The sequence below is a fragment of the Scophthalmus maximus genome, chromosome 20 (genome assembly GCF_022379125.1).
Source record: "Scophthalmus maximus strain ysfricsl-2021 chromosome 20, ASM2237912v1, whole genome shotgun sequence".
NCBI lineage: Eukaryota > Metazoa > Chordata > Actinopteri > Pleuronectiformes > Scophthalmidae > Scophthalmus > Scophthalmus maximus.
This window is the reverse complement of record NC_061534.1, coordinates 612,501-630,359: the sequence shown is the minus strand read 5'-3', so window position 1 is coordinate 630,359 and position 17,859 is coordinate 612,501. Positions and strand designations below refer to the sequence as shown.

General features: G+C 45.2%; 3 protein-coding genes across 11 annotated transcripts; 2 read left to right on the top strand and 1 right to left on the bottom strand.

Annotated features, from left to right (window-relative positions):
- Nucleotides 1–234: 234 nt before the first annotated feature.
- odf2a (outer dense fiber of sperm tails 2a) lies at nt 235–8,794 on the bottom strand. Of its 6 annotated transcripts, XM_047329430.1 has the most exons (20): nt 6,849–7,001; nt 5,912–6,022; nt 5,678–5,776; nt 5,432–5,599; nt 5,062–5,249; nt 4,692–4,839; nt 4,479–4,604; nt 4,281–4,355; nt 4,033–4,104; nt 3,833–3,949; nt 3,485–3,670; nt 3,249–3,358; nt 2,935–3,070; nt 2,729–2,839; nt 2,392–2,655; nt 2,072–2,172; nt 1,751–1,913; nt 1,559–1,684; nt 1,329–1,486; nt 235–1,209 (listed from the first exon to the last, which is right to left on the bottom strand). In XM_047329430.1, exons 1-19 carry the CDS (start codon nt 6,849–6,851, stop codon nt 1,331–1,333), a joined length of 2,460 nt encoding a protein of 819 aa, XP_047185386.1. In that variant the 5' UTR covers nt 6,852–7,001; the 3' UTR covers nt 235–1,209; nt 1,329–1,330. The 6 variants fall into 6 exon arrangements, with proteins under 6 accessions (XP_047185386.1, XP_035463870.2, XP_047185387.1 ...); XM_035607977.2 differs by lacking the exon at nt 6,849–7,001 and adding an exon at nt 8,751–8,794 and having other exon boundaries at nt 235–1,486; XM_047329431.1 differs by lacking the exon at nt 6,849–7,001 and adding an exon at nt 8,751–8,787 and having other exon boundaries at nt 235–1,486; nt 5,912–6,098.
- Nucleotides 7,675–12,124, top strand: march5l (membrane-associated ring finger (C3HC4) 5, like). 2 transcript variants are annotated; one of them, XM_035607984.2, is made up of 6 exons: nt 7,675–7,809; nt 9,162–9,255; nt 9,598–9,800; nt 9,888–10,190; nt 10,284–10,450; nt 10,947–12,124. In XM_035607984.2, exons 2-6 carry the CDS (start codon nt 9,227–9,229, stop codon nt 11,118–11,120), a joined length of 876 nt encoding a protein of 291 aa, XP_035463877.1. In that variant the 5' UTR covers nt 7,675–7,809; nt 9,162–9,226; the 3' UTR covers nt 11,121–12,124. The 2 variants fall into 2 exon arrangements, with proteins under 2 accessions (XP_035463877.1, XP_035463876.1); XM_035607983.2 differs by having other exon boundaries at nt 9,888–10,450.
- A 340-nt stretch (nt 12,125–12,464) lies between these two features.
- On the top strand, nt 12,465–16,000 carry kctd9b (potassium channel tetramerization domain containing 9b). 3 transcript variants are annotated; one of them, XM_035607982.2, is made up of 12 exons: nt 12,465–12,642; nt 12,788–12,909; nt 12,984–13,027; nt 13,470–13,560; nt 13,653–13,711; nt 13,801–13,929; nt 14,020–14,087; nt 14,175–14,270; nt 14,392–14,541; nt 14,626–14,731; nt 14,961–15,094; nt 15,187–16,000. In XM_035607982.2, the coding sequence occupies exons 1-12, from the start codon at nt 12,595–12,597 to the stop codon at nt 15,301–15,303; spliced, it is 1,164 nt and encodes a 387-aa protein (XP_035463875.2). In that variant the 5' UTR covers nt 12,465–12,594; the 3' UTR covers nt 15,304–16,000. The 3 variants fall into 3 exon arrangements, with proteins under 3 accessions (XP_035463875.2, XP_035463872.2, XP_035463871.2); XM_035607979.2 differs by having other exon boundaries at nt 12,984–13,081; XM_035607978.2 differs by having other exon boundaries at nt 12,984–13,081; nt 13,798–13,929.
- Nucleotides 16,001–17,859: the final 1,859 nt, after the last annotated feature.

Genomic DNA, 17,859 nt, shown 5'->3' with positions numbered 1-17,859 from the left:
GTAGACACCATTTCTTCTTCTTTAACTTCCTCTTTCCACTGTAAACTATAGAACCTGACCTGTGATTTCTTGGGTACAAGGGAGTAAAAACGTTCCCATATTGATATATTGAACAATATGAATATATATTACATTACATTCATGTAGCAGACACTTTTGTCCAAAGTGACTCACAATAAGTGCATTCGACCATGAAGATATTGACAAAAGTGAAAGAATCAATAGACACAAACATTTAGCAAATAGGGAAAACAGCTCCAAGTAATCATTAAAAAAATGATCCTGTTTTATTTGTTTTTTTTAAAGAAGTTGACAATGATTCCTAAAATGCCGTTATCAAGACTCACATGAAAAAGAAATGTTACTGAGGTTCGATATTTTACAGCTTAACCATAAATATCTTTATTATCTTAATAACTAATTTAGAAAATAAACAAAAGCACCATACCTTATTGCATCGTTTCATTCTGTAAAATAAAAGCTTTCATATCAGTTAACATAAGGACCGGTACGACACGTCTGAAGGCTCATATCTGACGAATTTAATCGGCCGACCGATATGTCAGTCAGGGTCTTGTAAAATAAAAATGTTTATTTCCATATCTGATCAAACTTTTTTCAATTCAGTTATTAATTCAGTTATTAAACAGACAAAAAAAACATGAGTAGTCTATTAACAACCAACCACTGATTCTACAAACAGAATATGTGAGAGTGTAAAAAAATCTAAGTCCGTGTTGTTCCACACAACAGACGGAGACGAGCACCGACAGTCAGACTCATTGAATCTCATAATATGTCTCGACTGCAAAGTTTGTAAAATACATTATAAAGTACAACTCTTCTCACTGTGGTAACAGACAGATGGGTTGACCTTCTGTCAAGATCAGACCAGATTTGGCTTCATAAAGACAATTTGCAAGTTGTGTGATGTTTGGCATTAAAAATATAAACTCCACTTCAACGTCCAATAAAAACATCTCTGAAGAAAACATTCAGCCTGAAATGCAACAAGGCAACAGCAAAACAAATCAGTCAGTGAAAACTGAAAATACAACATTTGGTTTTGGATGTTTTGGTCTTGAAGATGAAACATTCTGAAGAAATCATGGAAAATATTGTAAAAACAATAAAACCAGCGACGACAACACGTGTCCATGACGCTGCTGTCGCTCTGAACTCCAGCAGCTTTTCATCCGTGTCTCTCGTCTGCAGCAGAAAATGTCCAGATGAGCATTTCTGATATAATTTTAATATGTATATATATATATATATATTTGTATGTGTATATATATATATATACACATACAAAGCACCTGTTGACAGACCGTCAGATGGGCGAGGGCTCCTGCAGCGAGCCGCCGAACACATTGGTGTAGGAGGCTTTGAGGAACTGCACATAGTTCTGCAGGCTCCTGTTGGTGCTGTCCGACTGCTCCAGACGATCCGTCATGTCCTGCAGTCGGCTCTGGTATCGTCGATCTGCCTGAGCATCAGAAACAAACGTTACAGAACCTGCTCACACCGTTCAGAAAGATGTGTCGGCGGAGGACGTTACCTCCTCTCTACTCCGTCGCAGCTGGTTGATCTCCGAGCTTGTTCGGCTGAGCTGCGCCTCTATCTCGACCATCTGGGCCTGGGTGGAACGTTCTTTAGAGGCAGCACGTTCTCTGGTCTCCAACATCTGGAGATGAATGTATAAATATATTTGTGTTTTCTGATTCATCACCTCACGTCATTGAACACAGACCTGTTGACGAGCGTCGTCCAGCGCGTCCTCCAGCTTCCGGCTCAACGCGGAACATTCCCTGGTTTTCTCTTCCAGACGGAGCTGGTTGCTGCGGACGGCGTCTTCCCGTTTGCCCACGACCAGCAGCAGGTCGCTGTTCTGACCAGAGGCCTCCTCTAGTTTCCTGCCAGACGAACCGTCGACAGGGACAACAAACAGTCTCATATCGTTCAGATGTTTGATTTGAAATATGCTTTAAACTCTTTTAATCTCACTTCAAACATCAGACTCTCTCTCGGAGTTCTGACGATCTGGACAAAGCGTCAGAGTGAAGCGACTGACCTCTCCAGTCTCTCCACTCGCTGCTGTAGCTGCCTGTTCTCCTCCAGCAGAACCTTGTTCTTCTGTCTGAACAGCTCCGTCTGACTTCCCTGGGTCTCCACCTGCAGGCGGAGGAGACAAGGACCAGATCTTTATTCTGTGTGGATGTAACTCATAGTGTTAAGTCACTTATTTTCTGGTTTACTTCCCTTTGTCAAAAGCTATAAACTTCAGATCAGATCTCCAGCACAACAGAATACTGAGACTCTCAGTGTGTAGAGGAATTGTCTGCGTGTAGTTTTGTTTGCATCAACTTTCCCTTCGAGGGATGAAGTTCTGACCTTCATGCGCAGGTCCGTGAGGGTGGCGCCGAGCTCGGTGCTGCGTCGCTCCTGGCTGCGCTCCCTGTCCTGCGCCTCCTGCAGCCGCAGCTCCGCCTGGCGCACTGCATCAGGCAGCGGCTCCAGCTCCGTCAGCCGCTCCCTCAGCTCCCGGCGCACCTCCTCCACCTCCTGCTCCACCTGCTCGCGCATATCACGGGCCTCCCGCTCAGCCTCTGCCAGCCGAGTGCAGTACTCGTCCGCCTCGGCCCGGGTCTTCCCCACCTGCACAGGGACGGGACGGGTCAGTCACGGCACGGTTACCTGCTGTTCTGTTCTGTTCCATCTCCTCACTCGCCTGGATCTTGTAGCTGTCCAGCAGACTCTCGTACTGCCTGATGGAGGCGTTGACCTGCTGCAGCTCCGACTGAGACAAGGTCAGTTTCTCCTCCAGCCCTGACGCTGCAGCCTGACGACACGTCGACATGAAGCATCTTCAGTTATCAGTGAATCAGGACATTAATCCAGGACGCAGAGCAGATCAGATTAAAGGTGTTTGTTCACCTTGAGGTTCTGGTTCTCCAGGTTAGCGGCCGTGTTCTCCGTGGTCAGTCCGTGCAGACGATCCACCAGGGCCTCTCGCTCCATGCGGCCCCTCCCCTCGATGCTCTGCAGCTGCTCCGTCAGCTCCACCACATGACTGTGATGTCACACAGCAGAACAAAGGTCACATTTTCATTTTTTGCTTTATATTATTATTGTTTACAACCCTCGCCACAGAATTTTCCAGTCCACTTCTAGTTTTGGCCGCGTCACCCGCACACGTCACCAGCTGGAGGTCACTGCTCATCCTCATGTCTATGTCTGGAGCCACAAACCTATTGAGCTGCGTCACTTCGACCTCCAGTCTGCTCTTGTCCTTCATCTCCTGAGCGTGGTGACTCTGCCACGTCTCGGCTGCAGACAACGCGTCCGCCATCTGCTTCTCCTGTGGGACAAATAAAGAAATAAAAAAACGGTGGAATAAAGCAGCTGCCGCTAATGGAAAAAGCTCCCTGTGCATCTCTCTGATTAATAACAGTAAGAGTTTCGGAGGCGGAGCCTCCTACCGTACCATGTCCAGCAGCTGGACGCCAAGCTGGCCGGCGGCGTCCTCGTTGCGCTCCGCCCGCTGCTTCTGCGCTCGCGCCGCCTGTTTCAGAGCCTCTCGGTCTACGCTGGCCTGCTGCTTCTGCCTCGTCAGCTGCTCCTTCACGTGGTCCACCTCGGCCTGGTGCTGCTCGGCCGCTCGCTCCAGGTTCTGACCCGGAGGAGGAAAGAAAACTAGGGATTATAGTATCAGACTAACACCGTTTAACAGGCTGTGACTGCAGACACACTTCATTATGATACAGACCACAAACACCGTAGATAATTGCGCAGGATGTTTGGGTTCGAACAGTCAACCCCGTGACGTACTGACCTTGATCTGCACAGTGAGCCGGTTGTTGTCCGCCTCTCTGCTGCGGAGCTGTCCCTGTAGATGAGCTCTGGTCGATTCCAGACTCTTGGACAAATCAGCTGTGCTCCTCAGACTGTCCTACGAAATCCAGAACACATACTGTCGTTTGTAAGAATCTTGAACATACAGTAAAAGCATCACACAGCTTTAGCTCACCATACCTTCTCCTCATCGAGGATTTTGGAGAGTCGGTTGACCTCTTTGTCTTTCTCTTGAAGTTTCACTACCAGAAGCTGAGAAGGGAAAAGTTGGACGAGCTTTATTTACTTGAAGATACAAAACAAAACACAACACACGGGAACAAGAACGTCAATCATACTTTGGTAAATCACCAGACTGACTGACTGAGAAACAAGAGAACAGACGACTTTTGGCAAATGAAAATAAAACAGGTTTTCATTAAACTCACTGCGTTTTCTGCCTCAGTGTCAGCCAGCGTCTTCAGTAACGAGTCCTTGTGCTCCGACAGTCGCACCGACTCCGTCTGTTCAAAGACACGTTGGAGAGAACTGCTGCTGAAAACTCCACCAGAAGAACCACAGAGGGACAAGGACCGGTGTGTTGGCAGATGTACAGTAGACAGTGCGTCACACACACTGTACAGTACCTGGGGTCCGTGCTGCCCTCTGAGAAAGTGCCGCAGCGTTCGGTTCGTCTCCTCGAAGGCCTCCAGCTTCTGCAGCAGCAGATCTTTCTGACGACCCAGGACAGACGTGTCGGAGGCGGACGGCCTCTTTACAGACAACAGAAGAGAGAGAGGAGTGAAGTTACAGGAGTGAAGTCAAACACTGAGGAGGTCAAACACTGAGTCAACACTCACACTGGTACCAGATCCACACAGCTTGACGACAGACTCTCGCAGGGCGGAGACCTGCTTGGCGGCAGCTGCTCCGTCCACTTCGGCCTCCATCAGCTTCCTTAGCAGAGCGTCTTTGTCGGATTGTTGTTGCGTATTGTCTCTCTCGGATCTGCACGGACGAGGACAAGGACACGAGTCCAGATGAACACAAACTCACTCTTCTCAGAAAAGAAGAATAAAGTCATCAGCCGCCGTACATCATACTGAACATATCATCTCTGGATTTATCCAAGAACCTTTTTCTATCTCAGGAATAACATCACTTCCAAAAACTTAAATAGAACTGTGGGGACGAGGAGTGAGTATCCTGAGTGTTCAGTTTAATATTTGCCTGCTGTAGTCGGTGTCCTCCATCATCTTCTCCATTGAGTGTCGTAGCCGCGAGTTCTCTCGCTCCGTCTCCTGCAGCTCCTTCGTCACCTCGGCCAGCTCCTCCTCCTGCTCCGCGATCACTCGCTGCGAGACGCTCAGCTTCTCCGACTGTCGCTCCAGCAGCTGCTCCCGCTTCCGCAGCTCCACCTTCACACACACACACACACACACACACACACACACACACACTGGGTGTCACACAGTCACCTGCATCATATCAAGTCTGCAAGTCTGTCTGTCGGGAGGTGTGTTATTTAAGCACCGCTGAGGATTCTGGGAACGTTCAGAGGAGCCTCAGGAGGATTGAGGGGGGAGGAGAGGAGACTGACCTCGTTCTTCAGAGAGCCGACTTGCGTCAGCAAACTTTCGATCTTCCTCTCGTACTGGCCGATACGTCCATGAAGCCCCTCCTCCTCCTCTGATGTGAGGTCAGCCAACCGCAACGCAGCGTGGGGTTCGAGGAGCGGCGGTGTGATCTCAAGACGATGCGTCTGCCCCTTGTGAGAGAATAAAGACACTGTTCAGAGACACAACATCCTTAGCTCATATTCACACTCCCAGACGTGATCTGTTACCTCCCACTTGTACGAAGCCTTTCCAGGTGGAATCCATGGCACTCGAGCTTTGACCACGGCTGTGGGTCGGAGGCTTCCTCTGTCCACCGTGACCTTCCCCTGTGAAACACATTGTCAGTGAGTGTGTGTGTGCAGCAGCACGTCACTACTGTCTGACAGACCTTCACACACTGCTTAACAACTACACTGTATGAGATATTAAAAGACATAAATCATATCAACTGAGTGTCTAACCTGAGACGCGTTGTCCGAGCGCGTCCTGTCCACGTGCACGTGGATCGGCGTGGCGTCATGGACGTGCACGTGGATCGGAGGTGAACTGGACCGGTTCCTCATCGCTCTCCTCTGTGGAACAGTGAGTGATGAAAATCTCTTTATAATTTACTGTTTCTTTTCCCTTTTGCACCATATTTCAGCTCCTCTGTTGAGATAGAGTGAAAACAATTGTGTAATACATCATATTTACAACAGTTACCGGGGTGTATTTGCAAGACAATTGTGTAATTGCTCTCAGCAGAACACACACACATGATTCAACCAAGGTAGAATAATTCAGTGCAACACTTAAAGCATTATTTATTCTCCGTGTGCAATTATTGTTACTGCTCTGTATTAGTATTTATATTTTATATTTTGTACATACCTATTGCACAACCACATTTCCCCAACCACATTTGTTGGACGAATAAAGGAATATTATCTTCTTCTTATCTTATTTTATTTCAAACTAATTAAAATCTTAAAAAGCGAAACCAGGAATGTAATGGATAAAAATAATTGAGAGTTGTAAACTGCTGAGATACTTATGAACTATTTAATCTCCTCGGAAAACAGAATATTGTGGAACATTAATTAAAAAACAAGCAGACTCTGACGGATCCCGTTAACAATATCACTAATTTAAACTACGTCACAAAATATGAACACGAATCGTCGCCGCTATGAATTCCAAACTAAAACACGCACGGTGTAAAAAGTTCATAAATGAATTCGGCAATATTTTCACGGCGTTACAGCGCGTCTGCCGGTCCTAAGAATGCCAACAAACGCAGCGTAGCTTAGCAAGAAGTAAACATTAGCTTGACGTTAGCTTTAGCTTGTTAGCTAACCTTTGACAGCAGACTTTACAGGCGTCTGTGAAAAATGGAGTAAGACTAATTTTCTCTCTAACCATGTGAGAAACCGAACGCGTCAATGTGTTTCATCAGCAGCGCGGCGGTTTGTCGTGGAGCTCGTGAAGAGAAGTCGGCTATCAGAAGAAAGTATGTTAGCTTCACCTGCTAACTTCAATAGCTAGTGACGCGCCACGTTCACTCTGATTGGCCAGTTTTGAAGCACGTGACATGTTTCTCCAACTGTGATTGATCCAGAGTCAACATTGGTCTTGTTCCTTAGCAACACACTAAACATTAACAGGCTGGCGAGGGAGATGCGTTTGAGGGAGCCGGACAAACCGGCTGCACTCACACAAGAGACAACTGTGTTTATTTTATATATACATATATACTATATTTATTTCCAGCCGTTCTACTTTATTTATTAGTTTTTATGATTATTTTATTTGATTTAACGCGTTTTTACCGAGTTTTTCTTGTCATATGTTGCGGTGTGTTTTCCCCTTATTGTCATTATTGCACATTCTCTTGTTCATCTTGTTCAATTTTCTTCTATCAATTTGATCTTAATTGACTTGACTTATAATATATGGAAGATAAAAGTGACTATAACAACACTGGGAACCCTTTGCTGGATGTATATTTTGTGTATATACAATTTAATCCTCTATGCATATATATCATTTTCATTCTTTGCGTCTTCCAGAACATTGTCATTGGCTCTGTGTGTCTTTACTTTCACAGATCATAACTGGGCCAATAAAGTTTATTTTGATTCTTCTGATTGTGTTTTTTAATGCTTAAATCTCAAATTTCCCACGTTTGTCTCATACTACGAAAGCGGCAAGCGTCGTCAAAGCTGTCGACCAATCAGGAAGTTGAGTAAAGTCTCTACTGGGCGGGGCTAATTGGGCCAGAACACTCAAGTGAGTTCATCGCGAGTTCTAAACGTTCTGATCCGGATTCGACAGAACCAACTTTTATGAATCTGGTTCGACAGTTATCATTATTTTCAAGGTACGTGATGTTGTTTCATTAGTGTCATGAAGCTGTCTTGGAACCGGACTACACCTGCGGTCGGTGTCTCACTGCTTAGCCTAGCCTAGCTTAGCTTGCTGTTTACTAAGTAGCTCAGGTGACAACTCGTCAGCTAACGTTGACAAGCTACCTGTCGTTAGCACGAGCGTCTCTGACGTCAGAGTTTAAAGTTGTCAAACTTCGTAAAGTCTTGAAAAGTAAAATACAAAGACGTAAAGTTGAGCTAGTAGCTCTGTTGTTAACTTTGACAAGCGGCATAATTAGTGATGCATTACATTGTAAGAATCATGGGTCAAGATGGCGATAATTTAAACAACTTAATATTCTGCTCGGTAGATTAATAAATATACAGTTATATATATATATATATAATAGTATCACATCATTTAACAATGATCATAATCTGCAAAATAATCTGAAGTATAAATCTGCCACTCCAGCGAAGTACCACCAAGTAGTATTTGAGTAAATCTCCTGGGCAGTGATCTCTGATAACAAGCAGACTGAAGATGACATTACTTTACTTGAGTATAATTCCATGTTTTGCTACTTTATAGTTCTGCTTCACTTCAAATATTTTACATTTTACTCCACGACTATGATTTTACACCTTTGGTTCCTCAAGAGATTCAGATTATTGAAACAGATTAAAATACCCAGCAGTAAATAATGTAAAATGGAATTTTCTGCATAACGAGCACTTCACCTTAACTTTAACTATGCAACTTTCAGAATGTGTTGATGCTAATACTGCTTTACTTTAACTCGAGGGTCATTTCATATTAACTAAACGAGTTCCGGCCAGTTCACTTCACGGATTCTCTTTAAAAAATGAATGTATAAACTTCTATGACATTAATGGGACACATCTGCTCCAAACACTTTTTAAGCTATTTAAGCTATTTTTACCAGTCGCTTACCAGCTGCTAATTTTTCACTGGATCAGGTAGAAATTTGTGCTGAAGGATCATGTACAACATGTCCTCATTGAGTTCCAGCCACGTGATTGGATGATACTTGCTTCAAAGCAGATATTCAGCCAATCATATGGCAGGAACTCATTTAGGCTATTTTCCCCCCAAAAATAAATGATGGAGTAATATAATATATATATATATCTGCAAGGAACATTAACACTTCCCCACAAACAAGTTTCAAGCACATTCAAATAATCCTCCTTTTTTGCTTGAAAATTGACTGAAATTATAAATCTGACAGTCTCAAATGTAACTTGAAACCCTGTTGACTGGACTTAGGGCAGATACAGGGATGTTTCAGATCCAGTGATGGTGAATGTTCAGTCTGTAAATGATGAAGATTTGATTTGACAGGTTGGTCTGTTGTCTGATGGTTTCATGAGAACGTCTGAGAGAGAAGAAGTCGCATCACGTCTATCATGGCCGCCACTGAGGAGCAGCCGGAGAAGTAAGAGCTTGTCTCCGGAGTTTCTGTTTCAAATAGATATAACACAGTGACACTGTCGGAGCAGTGGTATGAAATATAGTCTGATAAAAACCAGCTGATGTGAGTCTTTCACAGACGACATCAGTATCTGTGTTCCTGTTTGCTGACGTGACAAGTTTTATTTTACAGAATAAACAAAGCAGAAAAGATGAACATTTATGTTCATTTTTTTTTTTTATCAAAAAAAAATTAAGTCTTTTATTTATCGTGCAGCAGGTCAGGTCAACTCATGAATGTCATTCGTATGACAGAGAAAACTTCTCTGAAATCTCTGGTGTGTTTATGTGTGTGTGTTCCTCTCAGACACTGCTGGGTGTGTTTCGCCACCGAGCGAGATGACCACAGTGCCGAGTGGGTGAGTCCCTGCCGGTGTAAAGGCTGCACCAAGTGGATCCACCAGACATGTCTGCAGCGCTGGCTGGACGAGAAGCAGCGAGGCAATGGCGGAGGAGCAGTCAGCTGTCCGCAGTGCGGCACCGAGTACAATGTGACCTTCCCCAAGATGGGTGAGTGACGGCTCCTAGTTTCACTGTAATCTGTAATAAACAACGAGCAGGGTCCAGGTGCTTCACTGTAATCTTCTGCCTTCTCAGGCCCGTTGGTGTACTGCCTGCAGCAGGTGGACTGGGCCCTGTCCCGGGCCAGTCCCTTCGCTGCGGTGGGCGTGGTTGTCGGGACGGTGTACTGGTCGGCCGTCACGTACGGAGCTGTGACCGTCATGCAGGTTGTGGGTCATAAGAAGGGCCTGTACGCGATGGAACGGGCTGACCCGCTGTTCCTGCTCATGGGTCTGCCCACCATCCCTGTGGTGCTGGTGCTGGGAAAGATGGTCCGCTGGGAGGATTATATCGTGAGACTGTGGCAGAGATACGCGTACCAACGCAGCCTCTCGCCGGGTAAACACTCCTATCCTCCTGTAAACCCTCCTATCCCCGGTCACTGTGGTGTATTTATCTCTGTCTTTTACTTATCTTTTTCTTTTACCCCAGGTTCCACCCGTTATCTGCCCCGCGTCCCGGCCGACGGCCCCGGGACAGGAGACCACCTGTCCGTGTCCAGGACTCTGTGCGGCGCTCTCATCTTCCCCTCCGTCGCCAGTCTGGTGGGACGGCTGCTGTTCCGACGCGCGACCTCCAACCTGCAGCAGACAATACTGGTGAGGACAGTGTCATCATCACAATATCAATAAATATAACCTCACCACTCACACATCAGCCAGAAGGAAAGATTTATAATATTTATACATTTTATTTATAACGCACTTTACATTAAAATGCAAAATCTCAAAGTGGTACAAAAGTAAAACATATTCTGCTGCAAAGAAATGTTTTAACGATAAGTAATCAACTACTAAATGAATTGCCAACAATTTTGATAGTTGATTAATCGGTTAAGTAGTTTTTGTGGAGAAAATAAAGTCATTGTTTTCTGATTTCAGCTTCTTAAATGTGAATATTTTTATGGTTTCCTTGCTCCTCTGTGGCAGTGAACTAAATATCTTTGGTGTGTGAACAAATCAAAATATCGTCTTTTGGTTTTGGGAAACACAAGCGACATTTTTCACAATTTTCTGACATTATCTGAGATTATTTGTGGCATTAAAAACACAGATAAATGTTGAAGCTTACTCCTATCCTCCTCCTCTCCCTCAGGGCGCCATCGCGTTCGTGATGATGAAGGGAATCATGAAGGTGTATTTCAAACAGCAGCAGTACGTCGCTCAGGCCAACAGACAGATCCTCGACTACCCCGAGAGGAACGGAGATGGACGGACGGACGGAGCGGAGGACGACGACGACACCGAGGAGGACAGTGGCAACGAGTAGCTTCACTCCTCTGGACGTAGAGACACAAACAAATATATATATTTTATCATAAACCACAAAGGAGAGCTCAGGTGAGAGGATGTGACGAGTTTTACCACGTCTGGTAAAAAAAATCTGCCTTAAAATGGGAAATAATCAATCAGAACAAGGAACATTTTTTTACTGTTGTTTATTTGGAGAAAGTTCTGAATCTGACAACAACTGTATTTACTCACACTGTCCATATTCACGTTCGTCTCCGCCTTAAGTTTATGATTTATTAAAACGAGATGTCGACCTATATATTTTTTTAATAAAACAACCAAATAAAGATCTAAAAAAACATGAACCTTCACCCAGGCAAATGAGATCGTCGGGTGTTTACACAAAACTGTCAACTCTCTGCAAATACTTTTTCTGATTCCTCAAACATCTGAGAGACGTCGTGGTGATTTACAGGAAGCAGATTTCACAGAGCATCTGAGCATGTGCAGGACAAAGACACGTGTTGATATGATTCATGATTTATAGATTCAGAACAAAGAGTCTGCACTTCATTCAGAATCCTCGCATTTTTAAGTTTCCTTCAGTTTTTCAATGACAGTTGACTGTTCGTCGCCGGCTTCACTGCAAACCGTTGTCAGTTTGACTGAATATGAACTAATATTTATTTTTAATTAAAAGCATGGTTCAGAAGAGGTGAATCTTTTCGACTGACAGGAAGCTCTTTAAGACTCCGACTTGCTGCAGAGTCACGTGTCGTCGGGGCGACAGATAGTTTTACTGCACAGATGTAAACGGGATGTGATTATTTATTGGTCTCATGTTTTCACCTGCTCGCAGGAGGTTTAACACACGTATTCATATTTTTTGTTCAGGAAAATTATAAGATTTATTCTTTGTGGAGCTCTCCATGTAAATATGTCATGTAATACTTTTCCGATTTCTGCTGTTAAGATTTAAAAAAAATAATTTAAAAAAAGTGAGTCGAGTTAAAATAAAAAATGCTCTGGGTCTTTGTGTGAGTCTGGGTGAATAATTTCTTTAATACAACTTGCAAAACAAGTCGTTTACTTCACTTACCCTACAGTTAACACAAGAACTTGTCACTTTTGTTTTTCAGGTTTTTAATTTTTTTAATCAGGTAATTGGATATTCTCAGACAAGATAATATTTGATGTCTTAAAACATGTCTGTTATTGTTTGCGTGTTTGTTACTATCCCTGATAAAATGATAACTATCCACAGATCATCTTACTTTCAATTGAGGAACTTGTATTATGTCATGATTGGTTCATTCTGCTGCACTGGGAGTGATGATTGGTTAAGAGTTAGGGCGAGAATGTCAGTGTAGGCCAATGAGCGGCGACCAAGGGGGCGGGGCTTCTGCCACCTATGGTGGAGGAAAAAGAAAACGAGTCCGGAGCAGAAAGCGAAGCGGGAAACAAACATCCAGCATGTCGCCGGTGGACGAGGTGAATCGTCCCGGTCGACCATGAGGAGAGTCACGGTGTTCGTCCGCGGAGGCTCCGGCGGCGGGAAGGTAAGAAGAGGAGGAGGAAGAGGAGGAGGAGGAGGAGGAGGAGGAAGAGGGTGTCGCTTTGACAAAATGGCTCGTTCACCTGAGCGCGTCGGCACCGGGAGCCTCCGCCGCCTGTGCCCGCCTGACCAGTGCTCTCCCCCCGCAGGTGGTGTCGGTGTGCGGCTCCATGGAGCAGCTGCTGACCGCGGCCGGCGACAAGCTGCGCGTCAGAGCCTCCGGTGTCTACAACGGGAACGGCGGCCTGATAGATGACGTCACGCTGATCAGGTAGGTGTCGGTCGCTTCCGGTCGGGTGGGTTCGGGTCCGTCAGACTAACCGACACCGAATGTCTGTTCTGCAGAGACGATGACGTGCTGTACGTGTCAGAGGAGGAGTCGCGTGACGGTAAGAGGAAGTACTCACGTCCTGTACCAACAGGGTACAAGTACTGCGTTACAGGTAAAAGTTACATACAGTCAGTTTGATCAGCAGTGAAGCTCACAAGTATCAGTTTATTGTAGTAAGAGTATCGCAGTAGAAGTACTTCATATGTAAGAGTATCTTCGTAAAAGTACACTAGTATCATCAGAGTCATATTTAACATATCACAGTAAAGGTACATAAATATCATCATCTTCCTGTTTTTAGAGTATCACACTAAAAGTACACAAGTATCATCAGTCCTATTTAACATATCGCAGTAAAACTATCATCAGCTTCATGTTTTAAAGTATCACAGTAAAAGTACTTAATATAGTTAGAGTATCACAGTAAAAGTACACGAGTATCATCAAGTATTGCAGTAAAGTGTGTCTGTGTGTGTGTATGTGTGCGTGCGTGTGTGCAGCCCCTCAGGACGACCTCAGAGCTCCTGACCCTCAGACTCACACCGATTGGCTGACGCTGAACGTGGGCGGACGCTGCTTCACCACCACCAGGTAACGTTTCCACCGTGGTGCATTCATGGCCCGTGGGTTTGTTTCAATACCTGGTGACGTCAGAGGAACATGTTGTGTTCATGTGTCCTCAGGAGCACGCTGGTCAGTAAAGAGCCTGAGAGCATGTTGGCTCACATGTTCAGAGAGAAAGGTGATGTCACTCACAGCTGGTCATCTTTTATCTGAATAGAAAATTATTCACAGGTTTATTTACCGTCACGTGTGTTCATCTGAAAGCAGACGTGTGGGGGAACAAGCGCGACGCTCAGGGGGCGTTCCTGATCGACCGCAGCCCCGACTACTTTGAACCCATCCTGAATTACCTGAGACACGGACAGCTGATCATCAACGAGGGCATCAACCCTCTGGGTACGGCACACACACACACACACACACACACACATTCACACCACGTCATACGTGACAGTGGCGTGTAAAGCTGCCTTCCTCCCGCTCCAGGCGTCCTGGAAGAGGCTCGCTTCTTTGGGATCGAGCAGCTCGCCGAGCGGCTGGAGACGCTCATCAAGGTGAGCGATCGCGAGCGGAGAACAAGTTACTGACCGACATGTTTTATAAGTATCAGTTTAACTTCCTGGTGTGTTTCTCCTCGCCAGTCATCTCAGCCGCCTGACGACCACTCACCTCTGACCCGTAAGGAGTTCATCAGGTTCCTGTTGGCCACGACAACCAAGTCTGAGCTGCGCTGTCAAGTACAACACACACACACACACACACACACACACACAGATACAGATGTACACATGTAGAGGAAGTTGTAGAGCTGATACAGAAGCTGAAAGTGAAATACGTCTCTGCTCCTGCTCTGCGCAGGGTCTGAACTTCAACAGTGCAGATCTGTCTCGTCTGGATCTGCGCTACATCAACTTCAAGATGGCGAACCTGAGGGGAGCCAACCTGACCCACGCCAACCTGAGCGGGGCCAACCTGGAGCGGGCCGACCTGAGCATGGCTAGTCTGGACGTGAGTCCGTCACTACACAGAACTGATCTGGGGTCAGTGACTCGTTCAGGACGAGTGTGAGCGTCGTGTTGTTGTTGAGTGCAGGGGGCGAACCTTCAGGGAGTCAAGATGCTGTGCACCAACGCTGAGGGAGCTTCACTGAGGAGCTGCAACTTTGAGGATCCAGCCGGAGTCAAAGCTAATCTGGAGGGTGAGGACATGTGTTCTGGGCCGGAACGCACCTGAGGTCAGGATGATACTGAACCTAACGTGTGTGTGTGTGTGTGTGTGTGTGTGTGTGTGTGTGTGTGTGTGTGTGTGTGTGTGTGTGTGTGTGTGTGTGTGTGTGTGTGTGTGTGTGTGTGTGTGTGTGTGTGTGTGTGTGTGTGTGTGTGTGTGTGTGTGTGTGTGTGTGTGTGTGTGTGTGTGTGTGTGTTCAGGAGCCAACCTGAAGGGCGTGGACATGGAGGGGAGTCAGATGACGGGGATCAACCTGAGGGTCGCCACGCTGAAAAACGCCAAACTGAAGAACTGCAACCTGAGAGGAGCCACGCTGGCCGGGACGGACCTGGAGGTAAGCACACACACACACACACACACACACACACACACACACACACACCTGCAGACGTGTCTGTGACTCACTCTGTGACTCCTCCCCTGCAGAACTGCGACCTGTCGGGATGTGACCTGCAGGAGGCGAACCTGCGCGGCTCCAACGTGAAGGGAGCCATCTTCGAGGAGATGCTGACGCCTCTGCACATGTCGCAGAGCGTCCGCTGAAGTCCGCTTCACACACACACACACACACACTTGATGAACCAGTAAAAACCAAACACCAACTCGTCTCCACGTGAATTTAACATCTTACACTTTTTTCTTTCATGTGTAAAAGATTAATTTTTTTAGCTTTATATTTTTAAATCATCTTCATCTTTGTGTCTTTTGTTGAACATCAGAGACAAAACCTGTTTTTATAATTTGAGATTTTGAATGTCATCAAATTCCTGGATCCATCAGAACATTCAAGATTCTCTCGACTTTCCAGGTTTTGAACAGTTTGTTCTTGGTCCAGATATTTGGAAGCCTAGTGGACGAACCGGATCAGAACCTGAACCTGTTCCATGTTGGAGGGAATGAGGAAACACGTGAGAACAAGAATCATATCATCAAAAAATCTTACTAACCGATGCTGAGTGAAGCTGCTCGTCTTCAATATATTGTTATAAAATGAAACATTGTGATTTAATATCTGCAGTAATGTTACAGTTTCATTAAACTGCTGTTTTACTTTTATTACAGAAACATGTATATTATATTAAATGTCTGATCCTGCTGATCTGATGAATGTCTGTCAATCATCTTCACTTCTGACGTGAACCTGGTGACCTGTGAAACCACCGACGTGCTGAACCTGAAACTGTTATGTCATTAGCAGAATCAATAATAAATAAATAAATGTGTTTTTCTTAAAACTTCATCTTCTGCACACTTTACCATTTTACCAGAATTATATCATGTCTGTTAATGGTCTATTAATATTTATTAAACCAACTCAACACGTGGAGTAGACATGAATGAGGGCAAAGTATCTTTATCATATACAGATATATATTATTATATATTGTCATACCGTGACACATGATATTATTATTATGATTTGCTTGTGAAAGGTGATAGTTCTGTTCATCTCCTGATCCACCTCAGCTGCTGGGTGTTGTACCTTGAGCCCCCAGCAGAGGGCAGCGTCGCCTCAGAGTCTGATTGGTTCAGAGACACTCAGAGGTAGAAGTACTTCAGGTTCTTTCAGTAAACGTAGTATCATAGTGTAAAAGTACTTTACAGTTTTGTCTCTGAAATAATTTTTAATAAAACAAAAATTGTCAGGGACTATTTTCAGCAGCGGATGGATCCACGTCTGTTGATGCTTCACTCTGCTACATTTGTCTTCACGTGGGATTTGTTGGTGAGAAGAAAATATAGATTTGTTCGTTTACATCTGTGGCTTGTTGGTGTACACACTCGTTCTGACTCGGGTGTAAACACAGGAACCTGTAAACGTTTGGACTGAAGTGGAACCGACAGCGGAACATCGTGATGATGGATCTCGTGTTTCCTGTTGACGAGTTCTGTGGGTCGGAGGCGCCCGATTGGCAAACTTGTGGTGAAGAGACGGAACCAGTTGGTCCAACACACGTCCTCTAAAATGAAGCCAGATCCTCCTGATCGCCCCCTGGTGGCTGGCTCCTTTTAATATTACACATTTTTAATAAGTTGGAAATATGTAAAAACTGATCTGTGCAGCGTTAAAGAAACTTGTCATGATTTTTCAACAGTATCAGCTGACGGAGCCTGGCAGCTTTAAAACACCTCCCGCCCCCCGCTTCACTCTGAGTCCCATGTGTTTATGTTCTGAGCCCAGAGTTGCTTCACATGTTTGGGTTGAACAGATGAACTGTGAGACTCTGGAGGTGGTTCTGATGAGTGTGTGTCGTCTGCTCTCCTCAGGGCTCAGTGAGGAGAAGACGGATGTTTGTTCTGCTGAGGTTCTTTCTACGGGACCAGAAAAATAATGCACAAGCTGGGTCAACAAACAAAAACAGCATTTTTAGAACCGTCACAGATTTGGGCAACTGCAAAAGAAAACTCCAGGTCGACTGCATACAAGTCATCTGACTGGTTCCAAATGAAAATCGTCAGTTGGAAAGATACTGTATGTGACCATATGTTACATCGTTGTTGCAGTAGATAAAGTTTATTTTGATGAATGGACTCTCACAGAACGTTTACAGAACCGTCTCTGGACCTGAACTTAGAGGTGACGAGGTCCAAATGAAAACTTCTGCCTCTCTTCTTTAATTCAGCTTCTTGTTGTTGCAGTTTTAATGAAGTCGCATTATTTTAGTCCTTTGTGGAAAACATGTCCACATCATCGTCTCTCCCACTCTGAGCTCTGGTCGTCCTGGCAACAGGCTGAACTCACTTGTTCTTCCATAAAGTCAAACGTGCTCCAGACCCACGGCCCACTCAGACCACATGACATCATCGCCTCTGACATCACTGCCACCAGAACATCTGTGTGCTCTGTGGAGACCATCATCACCATCACCATCATCATCATCATCATCATCATCATCATGTGTGTTTTATTAATAACATGACCAGTTGATGATTATTAATGGGGAACAGAAAACTTAAGCCTCGCCAGCGGCCACTAGAGGGTGCAGCTGGTATTACGCTCCAAACAATGAATGTGAATGAGTGTTGCATTATGGGAAATGTAGTGTCCAGCCTCTTTGGAGCTAAAAGTCAGGACGTCTTGATCCCTGCTGCTGTGAC